The following is a 20,854-nucleotide window of genomic DNA, read 5'->3' as shown; positions in this document are numbered from 1 at the left end:
GTTTTAGCGTCGATGAGAAGAGAATCCCAGTCTTGTTGTGATATCAAGGAAGAAATGCAAGGCCAGTCGTGGTAACTCGTTGTCGGCGTAGTTCTTTACCGTCAAGGGAGGACCTTGACTCAATGTTGGGTACTACTAGCACTGCAGGGATAGCGAGGGCAATTACAGAAAGAGAGGGGTAGCGCCCCGCAAAGCCGATATGTACTCCGTACTGGCACGGAGTATAGTATTTGCGTCGCAAAGACCAGTGACATGCTCCAACTGAAGAACGGACCCCTCAGAGTGGGGTTCCTGGCCATCAGTCGACCGCGCAGATGCGGCAGCTCGTTCACGCAATGTGGTCCGTTGCTGATACCGTCAACTACCGCTCTAGAGGTGGACTCATGGGTTGAACTCGCTTTCTCTCGAGTATGGTCCACTGGTAACGGATAAAATACGTCAGGTCTTGGGTCAACGCGCCCTCTGAAAGTTGCGGCTGACCCAACATTGAACCTCGAGATCTTTTTCGAAAGTTTCGCCGTCCCTCGAATCGAGCGCCTTGGCAGCACCGTTGGCATTGCTTGACTATTAAGGGCTGGACCTATAAGGTGCATCACCATCTAGGTTGAAAACATGAGGCCTCTGCCATCCACGATCACCAACTCGTCGAGTCGAGATCAGAACCATGACAACTGCGACACACTCTCGCAACCAACACCAGTAGCCTCAATGGATTGCTTCATTACCACAGAATCCAGTTTAATGGATAACGATTCTACCCAGGGCCGGGCTGAAGTCATTCCTACCGTCCATCAATATACATACACACAGAAACCAACCACCAACCACAATATGTACGAGTCCGACTGTCCCTGGTTGTTGCCTCAGCCCGCCCCAGTTCCATCATCTGCGGCATCGTCAAATGCTGGGCAAGGCAGGTCATTGCCTCCGACGTCGGTATTCGCCAGTAGCCATGGCCCGGGCTCGGCAAACAGCATTCCCTCGTCACCTGGAAATCTATCAAGCGTCGCCATGTCGGAAGATGGTCACAGTCTGTCCGCCAGTCTCTCTGAACTTCCCCCAAGTCACTCACCAGTCGTGGGTACTTCACCAATTTTGCCGAGGGGCCTCACACCCCAGCTTGTGATGCCTAGCTTGACTGTTCCTCAACGTCGCCCCTTCTCGGAAATCGGGAAATCGCTGGGGAAACTGAAGGTCCTTGTGACGGGACGTCGCGGTAGGTTTCCATCTTGCGCAGCAAAGGTTGCGACGCCAAGCTAACGCTCAATGTAGGCATCGGAAAGACATCTCTCATCCTCGCTATAGCCCAATCGTCGGCACACATCGTTCACATGGATACGGTCGTTGCAACTTCGAATAACATGGCCACTGATGTATATGCGAGCACCCGCCCAAAGCCCTGGTGGAGAACAGATTTAGATCATGACCTCTCCAGGCGAAGGCGGTCGTCAACTTCAGACCAAGTTTTGGATAGAAATATATGTTTTGTGGACTGCCCAGTTTACGGAGATGATGTTCAGGTACAGATTGCAACTTTCTTCACTAACGAAGCACCGTCTAATTTACATTCAGGGATCATCGCCTGCCGTCGATTACGTCGAGTCTCGGCTGGCTGAGTTGGCCCACAAGTCTATAAACGACCCAGATCTCCGCGCCCTATTAAGTGGAGGGGCAGAGTCGAATGTTGATGTGGTTCTCTATCTACTCCCACATTCGGGTATGTTCCTTCTTTTACTCGTCGAGTAATCGCTGTTAAGCTAAAAGCCATGACAGGTCCCACCAGCGACGACATACGATGTATGAGAGATTTACAAAATGCAACAAATGTTATTCCACTGCTAGCGCGTGCGGATGAACTCTCTCTCGAAGAGCGTCTTTCAGCAAAGAACCGCACTTTGCGTGGCATCGATTCCGCAGGTCTGGATTGTTTCTTCTTCACTGCCCCGGGAGGAGCTCAGGATCACCCTCATATTTATGCAATCTCTAGTGCGACTCAAGCAGACGCTGAAATCATCGACGCCAGTATTCTCATGAGTTCGGACTATCTTCCACCTTTGGTTGCAACTGACCTTGGTGACCTGGTCAAGAACTTGTTATCTGTGGAAGGGAGCACTTGGCTTCGCCATTCTGCAGCCTGCAAGGCCATCAAGTGGATGCGGCAACAAAGACATCGAGGCAGCTTACTGCCATCCGCGCTCACATGTACGAAGTTGTCCCCTTCTTTTGGCCTTCCCCAAGTCCAATTTACAAACCAAACCCTCAATCAACGAGACCGGGGCCGAATCGAAGTGGCAAGCTGGGCTGAGGGGCTACGACAGAGTTTGGTCGCAGAGAGGTTACGGCAACAGATTACGCAAAGCATGTCTCTAACCCGAAAACAGCTGGCTGTGACGAGACGTAGTCGATCATCTTCCAAGCCTTCACGGACCGTGGCTCCTTCAGTGACTACGACCCATCAAGATCCTCTCGGCCTGTTAGAGCTAGTGAGTCAACTACAAACTGGTGGCAAGTTGACATTGGAATTGATTAGCAGCTTCGGAATTCTTGGCTGTGTTGCAGCTTGGGTCATTCGGCCGGAACTTATGCATCAATGGGATATCAAATTTCCCCCCTGCCTGTGCTTGGCCTGAAACATCGGCCGTTGGCCAGCTGGCGTTCTATCAATAGCGCAGCCATTAAGGGGCCCCTCAACGCAGCCATTCTAGCAAGGACCGTACAAGTGTTTATGAACTCCACGCTACCAATGTATGATAGTACTCATAATACCCCACAATGCGATGATTTGTTAACACAACATATTGTAATGTGTAAGATAATACTAGCTGGCAAATATATATCCAATTTCATGATTTCAACACCTCCAGTATCAATTAGACTATGAGAGGGCGCGACAGAGGCTGTGGCGCTATTGATTAATTTTTGCCTTGGTCATCCGAGACGATACCGAGCGCTTCGAGAGCCGCGTCAAAATCAGGCAGGTCGTCGGCAGTCTTGGAGATGTGCCGCCAGCGCACCATTCCGGCTTCATCTACTGCAAACGCTCCGCTCTTTTGCCATCGACTTCCACTCTCGGTGGGACGGTTCCAGATGCCTTCATCGGCACCTAGGCGATAGACAGAGTACAAAGCCATGGGGTTGAATGCGTGCCAAGTGTTGGATAGTCCCAGCCCCCATTTTGCATAGAGATCTCGACCTTCGTCGATAATTACGTCAGTATGCCAAGCACCTCCAACTTGGGGTATCCAACGCTCGGTTGCTTCAGGTGAGGAATGGGACACCGCAATGCAGTGGACATCCCTTTGCATTTCCGACACTGCTGTCAATGTTTTGAAAGTTTTCTCTGCAACTTTAGGCCTATCGTCAGCTGTCCGTCTCACATACTCGACTTGCAAAAAGAATAGTCCATTTTCCGCCGCTTACTTCCCGGTGAGTGGTTGATTCCCGGAAGAATACAGAACGTTACAATTGCGTGGGCGGAGACGCAGTCTGGCAGCCACAATATGACTTTGGCAGTTTGGGTGGAAAACTCACAGGGACAGCCACAGTGACGCAGGAAAAGTATTAATGTCTTTCGCCCATCTGGTAAAACGAGTTCAGGCGCAGTCGGTGCGTTCTCCCCAACCTTTGGTTCTGGCGCGACGTCCTTGGATTCTGGCGACTTCATAGACTCTATTTCTGCCCAGAACCCTGACCTGGTCGCAGCTGGTTGGGAAGCTTGTTGTGAAGCCTGCTCGGGCATGGTAAATAGGCTAGACAGTAGTAGCGTTTGTCTGTTGGTTTTGAGGTTCTGTGGTCAAGATTCCTTGCGCTGGCCTTGATTTCTGTTCATGATCCGCGTGTAAGTCGGCATGCATGCTAGGTTCATGCAAATTGAACTCTCGACCCTGTTTATGACGACATGCCACAGACTTGGCGCTGCCAATGACGAGTATTAGGTAACCGGGCTCGCAGGCTACCCTGCAACTTGCTTGTGTACGCTAAAAATTCCAGAACTTCCAGACACCGTGGCGGTGGGGCATCGTCTAGTTAGTTGGTTGTACAATGTACTACCCTGTAGGGATTGAACATTCCTTTGGGCAAACTTGCTTGAGTAACGCAGCTGTTTCATCCGCGTGCGTCTTCGTCTGCTAGCTAATACCTGCCTTAGAACCCAGCATTCATCCGAACTTACATTTGGCGTAATGCGTGAGATCATCACTCTACAGTTGGGCAATCTCGCTAACTATACAGCCACCCACTTCTGGAACGCACAAGAGTCATATTTCACATATGCCGGACAGGAAGAGTCATTGGTGGACCACAACGTTCACTGGAGGGCTGGCTTAGGCGCTGATGGCACCGAAACCTTCCTTCCGCGAACTGTACTATACGACCTGAAAGGTGGTTTTGGATCCCTGAGGAAAATTAACCCGTTGTACGACGCAGCATCAGACACGACCGTGGCTGCTGATTCACTATGGTAAGAATGGGAAAGACAACACGACGGGGCTACCAGACGGCTCATGCCCTCCCAGGAGGACAAACTCTTGTGCACCTGCTTACTCGTACGGTGTATTCCATCTTCTAGGACGGGTCCGTCGACTGTACACCAGCAAAAGCTGGTCACGCCGAGTGCATATCAAGAAAGTCTGGATTCTGGAACGAAACACCCTCCACTTACGACGTCAACTGTAAGGTACTGGTCAGACTTCTCCAAATCGTACTTTCACCCAAAGTCGCTCGTGCAGCTCTATGACTTCGAGCTAGATTCTGCAATACGTCCGTTCGAAAGATTCGACATGGGGACAGAATTATTCACGTCACTGGACAAAGAACAAGATATCCTCGATAGAGACTGGCGGCCATTTGTTGAGGAATGCGACCTAATGCAAGGTATGCAAGTCTTCACTACCATAGACGATGCATGGGGGGGATTTGCATCATCATATCTAGAGGCACTGCGGGATGAGTACCCCAAATCTTGTATCTGGGTCTGGGGAATTCAAAGCCCCTTGGCGGACATCTCTAGAGAGAAGCGTCAGTTACGCCTATCAAACACGGCCCAAAGCCTCCAACAGGCGTATACACAAGCTTCAACGGTTGTGCCTCTGGCCCTGCCCGAAAGCCAACTACGGCCACACATAGAGTTGGATTGCAATTCTCCGTGGCATGTTTCGTCACTGCTTGCCACCGTTTCCGAGAGTGCCTTGCTTCCGTCCCGCTTGAAGGGGTGCAATGGCGCCTCCCTGGCTGACTGTGCCGAGAGTCTCAACACAAGCGGCAACCGGACTATTGCCAGCGCAGGAATGTTCATCCCGACAGACACCAGAGACGGTATGGATACAGGAGACAACTTGAGCTTTTTCCAAATTGGACAGGATAGCAGCAAAGTGAAGAATCGACCCGAACACATCTTTGGACAAATCATTTGCCATCGTGGGCCAAACACAGAGCAAGCGGAGCCAGAGGAGACGGCGGACACGAGACGACGTCAAATCCTTGGCAATTGTTTGACAAGAAAGTATGAAACACCGCATCCCCATTGAATGAATAGTGGTTGTTGGGTGAAGGCTTACCCAGCACTATAGCTACTTCACGAAGTTACAATTTCCTTTGCTAGACAGTTACCCACATATATACAGAGATGTAATCAACAGGCAGAGTATCCCCGTTCACACTGTTCTCAAGACGACTACGTCAATTTCGGCTCGAATGAAAGACCTGAGGTCTCAGGGAACTCGACTGATCCGATTAGACGAGCGTGAGGCACTTGGTAATAGCCTTGCTGAAATCGCCGATGCCTACCAAGATGACTGGTCAAGTGGCAGTGATGAGGACGATGACGAGTTGTGACTTCACGATAATAAGCCAAGACGGCTTGCAGTGGAGAGGAAACCGGATTAAACACTAAATGTTTTTTTATCGTTTAGTGCGGCCACAGAATCAAGGGCTGGCTCTAAATACAGCTCTATCCTCGAGAGCTCTGGCATATCTATCGCTTTGGATCTAGCTGGTCCACACCCTGCGAAGTTTGGCGCGAAATATTATGCCACCAATCAAATTGGGCCAATATTACCCCGAGAATTTTTTTTTTTCATTAATTTGGTCGACACCGAAGTGCTCACCGTGACTTGGCAATGTGTTTTGTGCTGCTGACCCTTTCGTTCTTGTGTGTGCTGCTCGTTGTCGTACAGCGGAAGCTAAATTGAAGGCGGGATGCAGTATCTACCAGCTACCTGAGGAACCTGAGGAGTCGACGCCTAGAAACAAAGCCTGCAAGCTTTGATAATTTACGTACGTCAGCAGATAAAATCAAAGTGGGGGATCCAGCCGGGACCAAGTATTGCCATCAAACCCTTTTCAAGGTTCATGTTGGTTGGCGGGCCGGCTCGATTGTTATCCGTTGCCAACTTCTTTGAATGAGTTCGTAAACGGAGTACTGTGAAATTTGATATGGCACTCAGCCTGCAGCTGCAATAGAGGCCTGCTGTCGTTTTGCTGGAGGTGGGTTGTCCTAAGCGCAAGTTAGCCCAGGGCTACGGTCTTTGCAACTATCGCGACAGTGGTTACCTCTGAGGGGCCACGCTTCTTCGATGCTCCCTTGGCGCCCTTCTTCTGCGGTTTCTTTTCTCCAATATCGAATACATCGCTAGGAAGATTAAAACTTAATTGATAGCTTAGCATAGTCGCCGATATCTCAAAGTGAGGTCCAAAAGCTTACTTTCGGACGTGTTGTACGCCAATAGAAACAAGTGGTTTCAATTCTTCTTGATACTTCTGCCATTGCGTACACAGGACTTTAAACTCGTCAACTTGGTAGGAGAGATCAAGAGACTTGGCGGCTGCCATTCCATTAGATATTGTACAGCTAGTCTTGACCGGAAATCCAGTAGCATGAGGAAAACAAAATTGGAATTAAGGGTGTCACCTTGTATTCCAGCCTGGGGCCCGGGGGTTGGGGGTTAAAGAGATGAAACTCACCTTCGTCTAGTTCTAATCCAATGTAATGGGTTGTGGTAAAGACCTTCGTTGGTCGTTTAGATTCTGTGTCGCCATTTTCAGTTGCATCATGTCTTGGCTCTTCGGATTCGAGTTTTGCTGTAGCTTGGCAATCTTCATCACCCTTGATCAAAAAATCGAGACTGCCGTCCTGTACCTGTGCTATTTCAGAGTCGTCCTTACATTGATGTCGACGCTCGTATCCCTTGTTGAAAGCATGGGCCAAGGCGATGGAAGGATGTTGTTCCAATTTCTGTACTAACATGCGTACTTTGGACTCAACGTATCCTGACCAAACGTTATGTGCTTCCTTAGATTTGCTGGCAGATATGACGGAAATATAATACTTGTAATCTGAAGTAAAGAAAGTGTGTTTCACGAAAAGGTCGCTCCAAGGTCGCTTGCCGACCATAATGCTCTCCGAAATCTCTAAGCCTCTTCGAAGTTCTCGATTAATAATTGCCATAGAAGAGCGGCTAATATTAAATGTGGCACACATGGAGGGATATGCAGGAGTAATGACGGGCATCAGGTGGAATGAATCGCCTTTATAAATCTGAAATAACATAGATCAGCTGCAATGCTCATTTTTTCTCTTTTGACAAGGGGATGCGGAAGTATCCAAAAAAGCGTACCTTTGGGTTCCATACACGAACTGGCAGAGGGCCGCTCTCGATAGGCTTGAGCAAAACAGGTTGAGGCCAACGCCATTGACTGATGACCAAAAAGAACTTGTTGACTATCACAGACGTTGCAGCCTTTGGATACAATTGGCAAACCCGTGCAACTAACATGGCCCAAGCAACACCGCCGGGAAACCCCATGATGTTGCCGTACACTGCGCGACGTTGGGCCCACAGCTTGATGGCCCGTAAGGCAAGCTTGAATGTGCTCTGCTCGGGTACGAGTGTCAAAATTTCATCGGTCACTCGTGTGCCATTAAGCGACCGGAGCTCTGCCTCGTCAAGACCTCGAAGCAAACCAGAGTCTTGAAGGTCTTGAAAGTCAGGGGCGAGCTGTTTCTGAATGATCCGCGAGAAGATCAAATCAATGCTTATGCCGGAGTATTCAAATTTGATAATAGGCACGAATGCATCAGTTACTGCGGCCAAATCCGTAATGGCGCCCTTGGGGGCCATAGCCTCCAACAAATCGGGGAAGTACTTGAAATAGTCCTCCCGCGTGACGTATTTAGGAGCGACGATGAGTGTATCGATATCGGAACCGGGCCCGAACACGCCAAGACGGAAGCTGCCATATGTAAATACTTTGCCACGGGCGTTCTTTATAAGGACATCGTTCTTGGGCTCTTTCTCTCGAGCGACGCGCTTGACAAATTCATCGCAGATAGCTTGCAGTGATTCGAGAACTTTGTACCTACAAGCACGGAAGAGTTAGGGGCACGTTGGACTGAATTCAGATATCTCGATAGGGGCAAAGGGGGCCCTTGAGGGCTGGTTCAGGTTGTCCCGATGTAGCGCACCTTTTTTGGGTATCGGAAGGACTTTCGAACGTCTTTTGCCGCCGTAATTCCTCGATGAGGGCATCGCTTGCACGCTTTTCAGCCTCGGTAGGCAGCCCTACGGAAATGGGCGGTGTCACGCCGAAAACCTGATCGCTCGACATTGATACAAGCCTTTAATTGTAGCGTCGGATACTGTTGAGCACACGTTGAAGATATTCCGACCTCTTCGTAATGGCCGCCGCGACTACGCCGTCCGAGCAATCGAAACGGTGCAGGGTGCCAGGCGGTAGGAATTGGCGATATCTTGGAGCGTAAAGAATGCTAAATGCCCCAATAGTCTGCCGTGGTGCGCAGCAGATGCCGCAGAATGTATTAAGAAGGGTTAGGGGAGGGAGACGGAAATGAAGAGAGACAGAGAGAGAGAAAGAGGGAAATGGACGTGCCATGTATGGAATGGTAGGAAGGCTGAAGCTAGACCAGTGCGCCTGGTCAGGCTGGTAGAGGACAATGCCAAGGTGATTGGAGCATGTGGCCCAGGGGACAATGATTTTCCCTTCCAGGGGTTATTCCCCCATTGACAGTAGTGGACCTGACTTCACACTGAGGCTCAGGTGAAAGGATCCCCCTCCAAATTTCTCATGGGTTGTTCTGTACGCCGCGCAGCGCACCTCCTTGTACGTGACCGAAGAATTTCTGCGTAATTCGCTGATTCATGAAGCTGGTTGAATAGATGTGTGATGAAGACACACAATGCTGATGCAAGTCAGTGATTGATTGTATCGATGGAGCTCGAGAGAAACCACTGCGAACTCAAGTACAGAGTAAGTATAAGTACTTGGTATTTTGTAATAGTTGTACAGTACGTCCTCTCAGATCTCTAATAGATGTACCTCTAGGTACTCGAGTACTTAGGTAGGCACCAAGCAGGCCTGAGTACTGCCCTGCTACTTGATCTGTCAAACAAAGGTAGCGCGTACCCTACTTAGAGGTACTTAAATAGTATTGAAATGCCATGCCAAAACTCTCATCGAGCACGATAACTCACCGCCCCTGGTTGAGGCGAGGGCAATGGAGTTACTCCACCCGCGAATGAACTCTAATTCGCTGACTGACAGCCACCCAAGTTCCTTGAGATGGCCGATTGTCGACCATCCCTGGAGGCCAAAACGCGAACGCGGTTGTTGCCCGCGTGGAAGGTCAGCCGACACTTTAATTGATTGATCGAAGCAGAACGAAGCTCGCCATTTTCGCACCTTTCGCCCTTCACTCTTGCGCCTGACGAGCACTTCCTTCGTGGACTGATCCTACGTTCCTTGTTCCTCGTCTCAGTTTTTACTGGGACTAACACGGACCTCCTCTCGAAAATCCCGATTGAACAAACCAGACTCCAGCTTGTCCTTTGGCTGTCCAACCTCTGCATCGCCCGCCACCTTGCGTCTGCATCCGCCCTCTTCGTCTGGCCACGGGCTTGCGCAACCACTCATTCCACGACAAGCTAAACCTCACGATTTCGCTGCTCGCTCATTCAGCGCCATGCCGCCGTCGGCGAAGAGAGCCCAGCGCGGCCGCCGCGACTTGCGCAGAGACAAGGACGTAGCCAACCCTGTTGATGTCGAGGATTCCTCTCCCAGCCGCCCAGCCAAGCGTCGCAAGCATACTCGATCCTCAGACCCGGCAGACTCGAGCCTCCTGTCCGGAAACGCATCAAATTCTCAGGCTCATGATGCTGAAGACTCTGCAGGCACGGATGATGACCACATTGTCTCACAAGTCACCCAGCAACTCAAAACCCAGCCTGTCCAAGCAAGCAAAGATCATGCTAATGCGATCCACGAGGCCAATCGCAATGGTGTCAAAGCCTATGCCAAAGTGGCGGCCCAAGATTGGACTTTCTACATAACGAAGCTCGCAGTCAACATCGGTCGTGCACCCGAAATATCCCATGCCGATGAGGAGGAGGAAGACGAAGCCCATGTTCATATCGACCTGGGCCCGAGCAAGATGGTGTCACGCGAACATGCCTCCATCTGCTTCGACTCTAAAGATGAAAAGTGGATTCTTCAAATAAAGGGTCGTAATGGCGCAAAAATCGACGGGCAACCCCTCAAACCTCGGGCTTCTCATGCCCTCACGTCTGGCGAGGTCATTGAAATCGGCACTGTTGAGATGATGTTTGTGCTCCCATCGGAAATATCGCCTCTACATGTCCACCCCATGTTTTTGCAACGATGTGGGCTAGGCCCGGACGTGGCAAAAGCCCCTACATCTCGGCGACAGCCGCTTATTGCTCCAGCTCCCGCCGATTATAATCGGCCAGGGACGCCCCCATCTACTCAGAGAAGAGGAGCCTCGATGGCCAAATCCCCAGGAGTCAGTACTCCGGCAGTATTGATTGGCGCGCATGGCGTAGACCTGAGCCATGATCACAACCAGCATATTAAACCACAATATAGTTACGCCCAGATGATCACACAAGCGATATTGAATGCCCCTGACGGGAAGCTCAACTTAAACGGCATCTACACCTTCATTATGAACAGCTACTCGTATTATCGACATCAACAGGCCGCTGGCTGGCAGGTGAGTACCATTTTGGCACATCACAGGGGCTTGAAAATTACCTGGCGTGTAAAGGAATCTTTCAAGCTAACTGCACTGGTATTTTTTGTCTTAGAATTCTATTCGGCACAATCTCTCCCTGAACAAATCATTTGATAAGGTCGCCAGATCTACTGATGAACCTGGGAAGGGCATGAAATGGCAAATAGTCCCAGAAGCAAGAGAAGAAATGACCAGAAATGCCTTCAAGATCGGCCGTGGCGGTCACCGGGGTTCTTCCGCACCATCGTCGCCGAATCAACTCAATTACATCACCCAAGGACCAAAAGATATGGCATCTAGAGACCCAGGGTCTGTTCGAAAACGACGAGCGTCACCTATAGCTTCGCCGCCGCCGCGATCATCTCTGCGCGCGTCACGATCAACCCCCCAACAAAGTTCGGAACGGGGTATCGGACGGAATGCCAACTTAACAGAAGATGGCAGTCCACTGCCACGGCATCGCAAGTCAACAAATATCGCACCCGATTCGTCCATCTCGACCTTCAATCCTCAATCTCCCACTTTGACCTCGTCGTATCTACAAGATGAAAGCGCTTCTTTTGTAACACCTGCACCACCGCGTATTCATCCGAAGCTTGCGCCCCCAAGCACCGCCCAACGACCCAGCCAGCACATGCCTACGAGCTCGCCAGCACCCTTCTGGAAGTATGCCGATATCGGCAGCACGCCGCTACGACCATCTGCTCCATACGAATTCAGTCCTTCAAAACTTGCCGGGGGATTATTGCCTCAGAGCAGCAGCCCACCTCGTGCTAGCAAGTCGCCACCTAGCAGCCCTTCTAAACCCCAAAGGCTTCCAGCCCTGGAAGGTACCATGCGGGAAAGTGAGGGCTCTGAAGACGTGGAAGAGGACCAGGGATTTGATTTAACAAAGTATGTTATATTTCCTTCCGCTCCTCCTCTACCTACCCTTCGGTACTGCTGGGCCTCATTCGGAATGAACCATATCGACACAGAATCTTGTGTCCTTGTGCTAACGAGATAAACTTTGACTCAGGGGCTTTCAAAGTATCGGCTCATACCATGCACCAGTTGGGAGAGGAATACCTGTTGCTAATGCGTTGCCTGGCAATTCATGACCTCGGCAAATGATCGTTTCGTTATCGATAAAAATACAGCATTCCCGAGCATGGCATCACCAAGATGCCTCCGCTACTTGCCACGATCTAACCAAGCCTGGACGTCTGAAGACAAGAATCTGAGCCAACGTATAAGAACTAGATCTAGCCCGTGACCACGTGCCACCCGTTCGGAATGAAGTGTGACGGGACTACAGGTTTAACACATCGGCACAATTCTTGGTTTCTGGGATTTCTACCAAGAAAGTGGAACATCACTTTTGTTTAAAACAAAAGGATCATGTTGTTCAGCCAGTGACGTCCTAAACCGACACCTTCATAGCACTTGGCCATAGAGGGCAAATAGCAGTAGAGACAGTATGGCTCAGGACCACGCATTTGGACGAGGCTGAAGGCGTGATGTTGAGTTGAGATCTTATTATGGCACCCTACGAAATGATGTAGAAGTAAGATGCTGCAAAAAATAGAATGCTCTTGGCGAATCTTCACCGTCGGGCGTACATGGAAGGGTTTGATGATTCCTGGTTCCACTAGTGAATCCATTTGCCCAATGTGTTAGTACCAGATCAACCTTGCCGAAGCATGCCTCCCATGATTTCCACGCTATTGCGCTACTTCACAAAGTTTTCCCCCAAACCCCTCAATGATGCATGATTTGCTACAGTTAGTTTAACATAGATATACAAGCTCCATCTTTTCTTGGCTACTTCCCTTCCCCTAAGTTGATCGTTTGTGACCTTCTGTCCGTTGCAATGGAACGCCAATTTCATCGCATAGTAAGGGGACTTATGCCGATGTTGACTGTCCCCGGCGCTTCGGGTTTCCTCGACCCGGTCGCTTCTTTGAGGCCTTGGACTTTTGATCCCCCCCTTCGATGAACTTGATTAACTCATCAATGCTTCGTGCATCAATCTGTGACGGCTGGGTCATGCGCTGGGACCGAGCGCCAGGTTGTTGTTCCGGCGGAACAGTTGCTGGAAAGCGAATGCCCGAACGAATGCGGCGAGATTCGACATCCTTGGCATGTTTAGCAATTGACACGGCATTCTGTGTCAACTGTTCCAGCCAGCTTTCGGCTTCTTTCGTGTTCTTATCGTCCGGTCCGAGTTCACTGAGGAATATGTTGTACGATTCACGCATGCGGTTCACGGCTCCCTTTGAATCGTGGTCCAAAGCGAGAGCTTGCGCCAGCTGGAACAGCAATGTTGCCGAGTTGATAGATTGTTTGCCAAACACAGATTCACACACGCGGAGTGATTCTTCAAACCACAACCTCGACTCATGATACTGCTTCAGGTGTTGCAACATGACGGCTGCGTTATTGATCGTTGTAATAGAGTCAGGATGGCCTGGTCCGTAGATGATCTTCCAAAGCACCAACGCATGCTTTGAATATGCCAAGGCCCCTCTGCTATCTCCTACTTGATGCAGAAACAGGCTCAAGTTGAGGTAGTTAAGTAATGTCTCGGCAGAGTCAATACCAACAGTGCGCTCAGCGACGACAATAGCCTTTCTGGCCAATTCAACAGCCGCTTCCTTGTCATCCAGTTGGTAGTATAGCATTGACAAGCTGTTGTATACTCTAGCTACCTCCGGATGCAGAATTCCGTAAATCTGCTCGTGCAGTGATAGGGATTCGAGAAGAAGTTCCTGCCCCAGCTTCTTCTGATTTTGGATTATTGAAAGACGTCCGGCCTCGAGGGCTTCCTCTGCTAGAGAACTTCGTGGCGCGGAGTGTTTGATAACGGGGACTACGTCAACCACGTCCTCAGGGGAAAAGGTCGTGTTCACAGTGCTCAATGTAGCTGCGACAGTTGACGTTTCCTGGCCCTTCTTCTTTTTCTTTTTGTCCTTTGACTCTCCATTTTGCTGCCCGTTCGATTGCTTAGAAACGGTTTCAGTAGATTGATAAGAAGGCTTTGTCCTTTCGTCGAAGCTGTAGTCTTTTGCTTGGATTTGGATACCAATTTTCAGGCAAATCTCACGTAATAGCTGGAACTTGCGAATGGTATTAAGCCAGCCATCCTCCAGTTTGTATCTGAAGCGTTTGAGAACCTGTTCCTCGATGCTGACCCTAAGCTCTCCAGGAGTGACCAGCTCAAAGGACAAATCGGAGTCAGAATATAGAGACTTGAGCGAGGTATCAACTTCAGCCTTGGGCTTGGCGTTCATCTCATAGCCAAGCAAACAGTTGAGGAGATGTGATATACAGGAAGCCGTGAAAGGAACTGGGAGGTCCCTCAAATAGACAGCGGCCGCATGCTTGAATGAACGAGCAACCATGTCCTGTATGCAGATCTCCTGGAGGCAACGCAACCTTCCATCGGTAGCCCGAGAAGCGACCGCTCCGAGATATCGAACATTGATACCTCGTTTGTGCAATAGGCGGCTTAGAGACTGGCCATCCATTGGGGAGCTGATATCAGAGTCAGAGAGCTCCCGCAACAGGTCTGGAATCACCTGGTTACGCAAATAATTCCCGGCTTCCCGCACCTCCTTTTCATCCTCCTCAAGTTGCACCTTTTCCTCATCCGATTGAGGGACCTGGCCGCTAAAGGCATCGGGATTCAGCGAGAATTTGAAATCGGAGAGGTCAAGTTGTGTTTTAGACTTCCCTTCGTCGGATGCTTCCTTGGACTCGTTATTAACATCTTCGTCCGCTTTCGTCCGGTCACGGAGTGCAAGTTCAGCGTCAACCCACTGCTTCATCTTGAAGCGAGCGAACGAGTCAACGAGCTCCGGTCTTAGGACGGTCATACGATGCGGATATGCCTTGGAATGTCCCTTCTCGGCCTGAAGCTTCGTATCCTCAAGCCAATTGATATCGTAAGGTGTGATCCGGTAAAGATCTAGAACATATTTTCGCCCATCAGTTCCCATAAGGCCTTTTGTCTCAACACTAGCCTCCAAGTCAAATCGCTTTCCGTCCTTGTCCCAGACTGGATGTTTCTTTACTTTGAGGGCCTTTGACAACTGCGCGAATGACGCGGCAAAACGCTCATCATCTGCAACAATATCCTTGCCATCGACAGCACCATAGTCAATCTGGTTTTCTCCCGGCTCGCGTTGTTTGAAAATACCAGGCACGATGCTCTGACCAACAATTCGTTTACCAAGATAGTCGACAACAACAGTAGCAGGAGCAAACAAGCCCTCAATGTCCAGCTGATTAACCAGTCTTACCCCAGCAACATCTTTCCCGGTCGCAACTCTGGCGGCTTCGTCACCGCCCTCAGATGTAAAAGTACCGACGCCGTCGGCACCAAAGGAAAAGAAAATGTTGTTGTACACAAATATCTGAGCGTCTCTACCCTCCGTGGGATTCAGAGGTGCAATCTCCCCACGTGCGACCATCACTGCGCCCTTGGTAGCAGCGTCATTGTAGTCTGCGAATAGCTTCGATATCAATCTCTCGCGGAACACTCGATCTTGCACAGTTTCTTTCGGCAATTCTTTGGCTGATTGGAACTCTTCATTCCAGTCACGCAAGGTATCTGTGTTCTCAACTCCGGAGAGCAACAAAGTTTCTTGGGGACGTGTAGGGTCAGCGACATGAGCGCACAAAGCTGACGTTGGCGAAGGCACCGCCCATGGTGCCGATGGAACGGTATTGGTTATTTGAAATGTTGCTAAAGGATCTCTTTGATTATTATACTCCAGCAGCTGTTGAAATGTATCCGAGAAAGAAGGTGAGATGAGAGTAATGAGCTCCAGCAGAGAGTGAGCGGAGTATCCTTTAGGTGACGCTCGAGGATACGGGTCAAACTTAGCGTTTGATGACTTGTTCACAAAGAAGCCCGATACATGAGAGGTGATTTGGAACTGTTCCCCCTCATTGGTGCTGACTACAATGTAGAGCAGGTGGCCGCGTTGTCTCAAGTGGCATGGCGGAGGATTCCACGAAGAAAGAGCAACAGATTTGACCGTTTTTGGCCCGGGTTCAAAGAAGTCGGGGACAAGATTATTTAAGGACGGAGCAGACTGGAAGTCGTAGTCTTTCAGGGGTGATGCGTCTTGAGCAGCACCAGAAATTTTCTGGGTCTGCCGAGCAACGCTTTCAAAAAGCGAGAGTCCAGGGAGAACACCTTGATAAACGTCTACGCGATCACCGGCAGCACCAATGAGCTCGCGAATCCTCACAAGATGGATTCGTGCCTCCTTTTCCGTATACGGGTCTTCTATCAAACGGAACTCGGGCTCGGGTTCGAGATTGGGAATCTCGGCAATCGAAATAAAGTCGTTGACCTTGTTGCCTTGATACTCGAGATGAAAACAGGTATAGCGAAATGCTGCAGGCAAGTCGATAATGGATTGGCGGACCTCGTGGACTTGCTCCTGAGACGAGACCTAAAGCGAATGTTACTAATGAGGCTGGTGCTTTATCCGCAGAATGTCAACTCACCATTATTTGCATCCTTGTCGCATTCGAATCAGGCAGGACAATTGACAGGTTTATCAAAGCTGAGGAATTCCACCAATTAGTAAAAATGCTGGGGATCCAGACTGCAGCGCAACGATACCATACCTTCAGCACCGTTCTCTGCTTCAGCGTCCAAATCGGACTCGGTACCGACAGCCATGGGATTGGCAGACTTTTGGGCAGCCTCTGTGACATCGGAAAAGTTGCATTGTTAGAGAATTGGAACTAACATATCCTGGAATGGCCATAGTCACACGATGGGAGAATAACATACCTGCACCCGCGGCCGTGGGATTTGGAACCTGTTCTGGGGCGGCCATAATTGAACACGAATGAAGAGACGGGAGCAGGGGGAAATAGAATACAAAAGTCGTACAAAATTCAGAAAAATCTAGTCATGGAGTATGCACCAACATCAACTCAACAGATGGGAGACAGAGTTGCAAAGGGCTGATAGCTCAAGGAGGTTTTGCACGGGCTGCATCGGACCTTGGGAAGAAAAAAAAATTGGACAAGCTACTTGGACCGCAAAGTCCCGGCCAGCCGGAGCAGAAAGGCTACCCGCGGGATACATGTGGCCCCGGGCTAATGGGCGGGCAGCGACTAAGTATCAGGTGAGTTACTTCAATGCATTTTCTGTTGTACTCACGACCCGGACCCCGGCAAACTGCCCCAAACACTAATCCAGAAAGGGAAGAAGTCAACGTGCAAGTCAAAACCTGGCTGTTTTGTCACAACCGCTCTCCTTCTCACTGTCGCTGGGGCAGGATGGGAAGAGAACGCTGCTTGCGCGATAACCCGCGCCGTATTGGCTGTCGACGAGCGGGAAGTTCTTGGGCAATCAGTGGGGATATTGACAAAAAGGGGAGCAGAGCAAACATTGGAACGGAACCAGAAGTACCTTTCGACACACCTCACCAAAGAAGTAAATAGACAATGGAATTATATACGGCACCTTGCAAGAAGTCAGGCCATCGTTGATTATTGAAGCCTAAGTAGCCTTGCATCAGGTTTCTACTGACGTTTTTACTAGTGTTGTCGCTATGTCAAGTGCTTGCAATACATCGACATTATCTACCAGGTACCTACTACGCTCGCGGCCTCTGCTGGTTCTAGTGATGGCACGGCTATCAAAAGACGCTTGAGGTCCTAAAGTATCATACTACTTAAGTAAGCTATTCAAAGTCTAATGTTTTGAATTAAAATTCTCATGACCTGTCTTATCATAGTTGATGAGGTTAGTGATAGTGATGGTCATTAAAACACCCCTTGCGCTACCTGGGCACCTGGTAAGCAGATTTGCGCGATCCCAATCCCAGAACTTCCCAATGGAAAACCAAACAGTCAGCATGCATCCACACCTTTACTGAGTAAGTTCGGTGGATGCAGCCGAAGTCGGGACGGAGCCTCAATGATGTTGTAAGCAAGCTTTGTTCGATCGAACACTTAATAGGTTATCTAGCACAACCCCTACTACCCGGTCGTTTCGTAGCGGCTGCGCCAAGGAGTTAGGACAGTACTTGTCGTGCTCACACAATGTCTGTTCCGAAGTTGGGCCATCTGACCCCAGAGCAGATGTGTCACTGGTAATAACGTCCGGTGTCAATACAAAGGTCCTAGAGGTACCAGACCGATCGCTTGACCGAATGTGACCAGCACAAGCGGCCCCATGGCCTTATGTACCTACCTACTTTACTTAGTAGGTAAGTACTTAAGTATCTAGATGCCCATTAGGAAAACTCTACAACTTTTGCACTCTGCTTCGTACTGCAAATCGAGTCATTTACCAGCCTGTTCCCGTGATAGTGTGTCTGGTCAATAGTTCAAGCCCGCATGCTGATTGGCGCGCAGGTCAAGGCGTTAGCGTCTGAGGGTACCACGCGGCTACGTCTCGTGCGCTGACCCCCGAGTCGAGGCACAATCTGACGTTGGTTTGTTACTACGATTACAATCCATCATCGAAGCCGACCAACGCCAGTGTTATTACTGGCCGGAACGTCACTCCTCTAATCTTCTTGCCTGTCCTCCAATTCGAGCTTGCTCATTTTACTCCCGCCCATTGCTTCCAGATTACGGGGTGCGTACAACTCGTTGCCCGCCAGACTTCCGGCCGCGGTAGATAAGAACAACCATGGCTTCCCGCGCCGCAGTACCCTTTCTTGTGACGATGATGCTCGTCACAGGAGTGTGCAACACACTTCTCACGAAATACCAGGTGAGTGTTTTGTCGTTTTTCATTCAAAGTCCCCATGTCACACTCTTACATTGACTTGACAATCGCTGATTTGATGTGTAGGATAACCAATGCGTTCGGAATTGTCATGGCAAACGACCCCAACTCTTTGAGCAGCCGGTGCTCCAAACGGCGCAGATGTTCGTAGGCGAGATGGGGTGCTGGCTCGTTATTGCACTGATGGCTGCGTATCGGCGCATCGTCTCTCGACCGTCTCCCGAGGAACGCGGCTACGAAACTGTCAACACCACTGAGAATGCAGAACATGAAGAACACAGAAACAGACCCAAGCCAGATGGCGATTGTCCGTCCGTCCTCCGAGGGTTTCGCGTCGTTCTCCTGGCGCTTCCCGCCATTTGCGATATTTGCGGTACTACGCTCATGAATGCAGGACTACTCCTCGTTGCTGCATCCATCTACCAAATGACCAGAGGTGCCCTAGTGTTATTCGTCGGTCTGTTCAGCGTCATGTTCCTCCGTAGGCATCTTCATCTATTCCAATGGCTCTCTCTCGTTGGCGTTGTTTTAGGTGTCGCTATCGTGGGCTTAGCTGGGGCTATCTGGCCTGATGAGAAACAAATATCACAGAACGGTGGCAGCTCTGTCGTTGATGACGGTTCCAGTGGAGGACTTTCAGACGCCGCAAGAGCTGTCATCGGGGTACTCCTCATTGCTGGGGCTCAGATATTTACAGCAACACAATTTGTGCTAGAGGAATGGATGCTAGAGAACTCAACTATCGCGCCGATCAAGGTCGTCGGCTGGGAAGGGATCTTTGGTTTCTCGGTCACACTCTTGGTTATGGTTGCCATGCACTTCTTGGTTGGGCGTACAGAAGCTGGACGCTATGGCCCATTTGACATGGCCGAGGGCATTCGACAAATTTCCCAACCGAAGATTTGGACCTCTAGCGTTCTGATTATGATTAGTATTGGGTGAGCCTTCTCTCAAGACATATGCCAAATGATTTGATTTGTTGGCTAACAACTTAATCTTTCTACAGTGGTTTCAACTTTTTTGGCCTGTCCGTCACACGTAGTGTCAGTGCGACCTCTCGATCAACCATTGATACCTGCCGAACGCTCTTCATTTGGATCGTCTCACTGGGACTTGGCTGGGAGTCATTCAAGTTACTTCAAATCGTTGGATTTGCGCTGTTGGTATACTCGACTTTTGTATTCAACGGGATTGTACAACCTCCACTGGAAAGTTTGCGCATCAATGAAGAGGTGGAGGAACTACTTCCTGAGGAACCCATCGAACACCAGTAACTTGACGTCTTAATGCACTGTTGCTTGGGAGGCATTGAGCGCAAGTGTCTGGTTTGGTAGCTGGACTACTGTATAGATTTCAGAGAATCTATTTATCGTGCCATGTAATTCATCACTCCTCCGTACAAATTCTGACTTATAAGTCCTCAGGTCAAAATGTACCATGGGCACTATTCATCCTTGCAGCTCTGGACGCGTGACGTCTCGAGTGTCCTGTAAACCAAACTTGAATATCGCCAATCTCAACCATGTAAAGAATATGATTATTTCACAGCGGTGGTTAGATTTTTTGACAACATACAATTACTAATGTCGCAGTCGCTACTCAAGCACAGTGCATGGTTGCTACTAGTCTCCCCTCACCCCAAACACTCTCGCTAGACATGAAACGAAATGCAGTCTTCTCAAGTTACATTACAGAGAAGCTCTGCTTCGAGAATAAACTTGCCCTCTTTGTACTTTTCGGAGGCTTCGTAAGCTTTGTCATATTTCCAGCCCACTGTTTCCTTGCACTGACGACAAGTAATATCGCGGACTATATGCCTACCGGTCGTCATGTTGCGCTCACTAGGCTCGCCAGCCTCAATGTTCACAACAGTATGGAACAGGTAGGCCTTGCCATGCTGGCCGCGGAAATTCTATCGCCACATCTCGGTTAGCACATTCAGCTTGCAGCATGTCTTTGACGCAAAAGGAGTCTTTCATTCTGCAATGTTCGCAGGCCTTACTTGGCTCTTGCTCGTGGTGGAATCAGGTGCTGGTCGCTCTGGAAGTAGGCAGGACTGT

At 49.8% G+C, this 20,854-nt stretch overlaps 7 protein-coding genes across 7 annotated transcripts; 4 read left to right on the top strand and 3 right to left on the bottom strand.

The window, feature by feature from the left end:
* Positions 1-612: 612 nt before the first annotated feature.
* Positions 613-2,630, top strand: MAA_03622 (Cell division/GTP binding protein; the record flags this gene model as incomplete). The annotated part of the gene is made up of 4 exons (XM_007821620.1): positions 613-1,216; positions 1,273-1,520; positions 1,573-1,717; positions 1,774-2,630. The coding sequence occupies 4 exons, from the start codon at positions 613-615 to the stop codon at positions 2,628-2,630; spliced, it is 1,854 nt and encodes a 617-aa protein (XP_007819811.1).
* A 282-nt stretch (positions 2,631-2,912) lies between these two features.
* Positions 2,913-3,739, bottom strand: MAA_03623 (Thioredoxin-like fold protein; the record flags this gene model as incomplete). Its single annotated transcript, XM_007821621.1, has 2 exons — positions 2,913-3,313; positions 3,532-3,739. The coding sequence occupies 2 exons, from the start codon at positions 3,737-3,739 to the stop codon at positions 2,913-2,915; spliced, it is 609 nt and encodes a 202-aa protein (XP_007819812.1).
* Positions 3,740-4,181: 442 nt separating this feature from the next.
* MAA_03624 (Tubulin/FtsZ, GTPase domain protein) lies at positions 4,182-5,832 on the top strand (the record flags this gene model as incomplete). The annotated part of the gene is made up of 3 exons (XM_007821622.2): positions 4,182-4,459; positions 4,568-5,500; positions 5,550-5,832. 3 exons carry the CDS (start codon positions 4,182-4,184, stop codon positions 5,830-5,832), a joined length of 1,494 nt encoding a protein of 497 aa, XP_007819813.2.
* Positions 5,833-6,439: 607 nt separating this feature from the next.
* On the bottom strand, positions 6,440-8,604 carry MAA_03625 (Poly(A) polymerase; the record flags this gene model as incomplete). The annotated part of the gene is made up of 6 exons (XM_007821623.2): positions 6,440-6,493; positions 6,550-6,643; positions 6,701-6,821; positions 6,961-7,534; positions 7,614-8,355; positions 8,462-8,604. The coding sequence occupies 6 exons, from the start codon at positions 8,602-8,604 to the stop codon at positions 6,440-6,442; spliced, it is 1,728 nt and encodes a 575-aa protein (XP_007819814.2).
* A 1,372-nt stretch (positions 8,605-9,976) lies between these two features.
* Positions 9,977-12,144, top strand: MAA_03626 (Transcription factor, fork head; the record flags this gene model as incomplete). Its single annotated transcript, XM_007821624.2, has 3 exons — positions 9,977-11,023; positions 11,118-11,938; positions 12,063-12,144. 3 exons carry the CDS (start codon positions 9,977-9,979, stop codon positions 12,142-12,144), a joined length of 1,950 nt encoding a protein of 649 aa, XP_007819815.2.
* Positions 12,145-12,930: 786 nt separating this feature from the next.
* On the bottom strand, positions 12,931-16,884 carry MAA_03627 (GSKIP/TIF31 domain protein; the record flags this gene model as incomplete). Its single annotated transcript, XM_007821625.1, has 4 exons — positions 12,931-16,491; positions 16,547-16,605; positions 16,670-16,750; positions 16,839-16,884. The coding sequence occupies 4 exons, from the start codon at positions 16,882-16,884 to the stop codon at positions 12,931-12,933; spliced, it is 3,747 nt and encodes a 1,248-aa protein (XP_007819816.1).
* Positions 16,885-18,695: 1,811 nt separating this feature from the next.
* MAA_03628 (Nucleotide-sugar transporter) lies at positions 18,696-20,068 on the top strand (the record flags this gene model as incomplete). The annotated part of the gene is made up of 3 exons (XM_007821626.2): positions 18,696-18,779; positions 18,861-19,732; positions 19,801-20,068. 3 exons carry the CDS (start codon positions 18,696-18,698, stop codon positions 20,066-20,068), a joined length of 1,224 nt encoding a protein of 407 aa, XP_007819817.2.
* Between the last annotated feature and the right edge of the window lie 786 nt (positions 20,069-20,854).

The sequence above is a fragment of the Metarhizium robertsii genome (genome assembly GCF_000187425.2).
Source record: "Metarhizium robertsii ARSEF 23 chromosome Unknown MAA_Scf_3, whole genome shotgun sequence".
Lineage (NCBI taxonomy): Eukaryota > Fungi > Ascomycota > Sordariomycetes > Hypocreales > Clavicipitaceae > Metarhizium > Metarhizium robertsii.
Note: the sequence above shows the minus strand (reverse complement) of the source record. Positions and strands in the feature narration are given on the sequence as shown.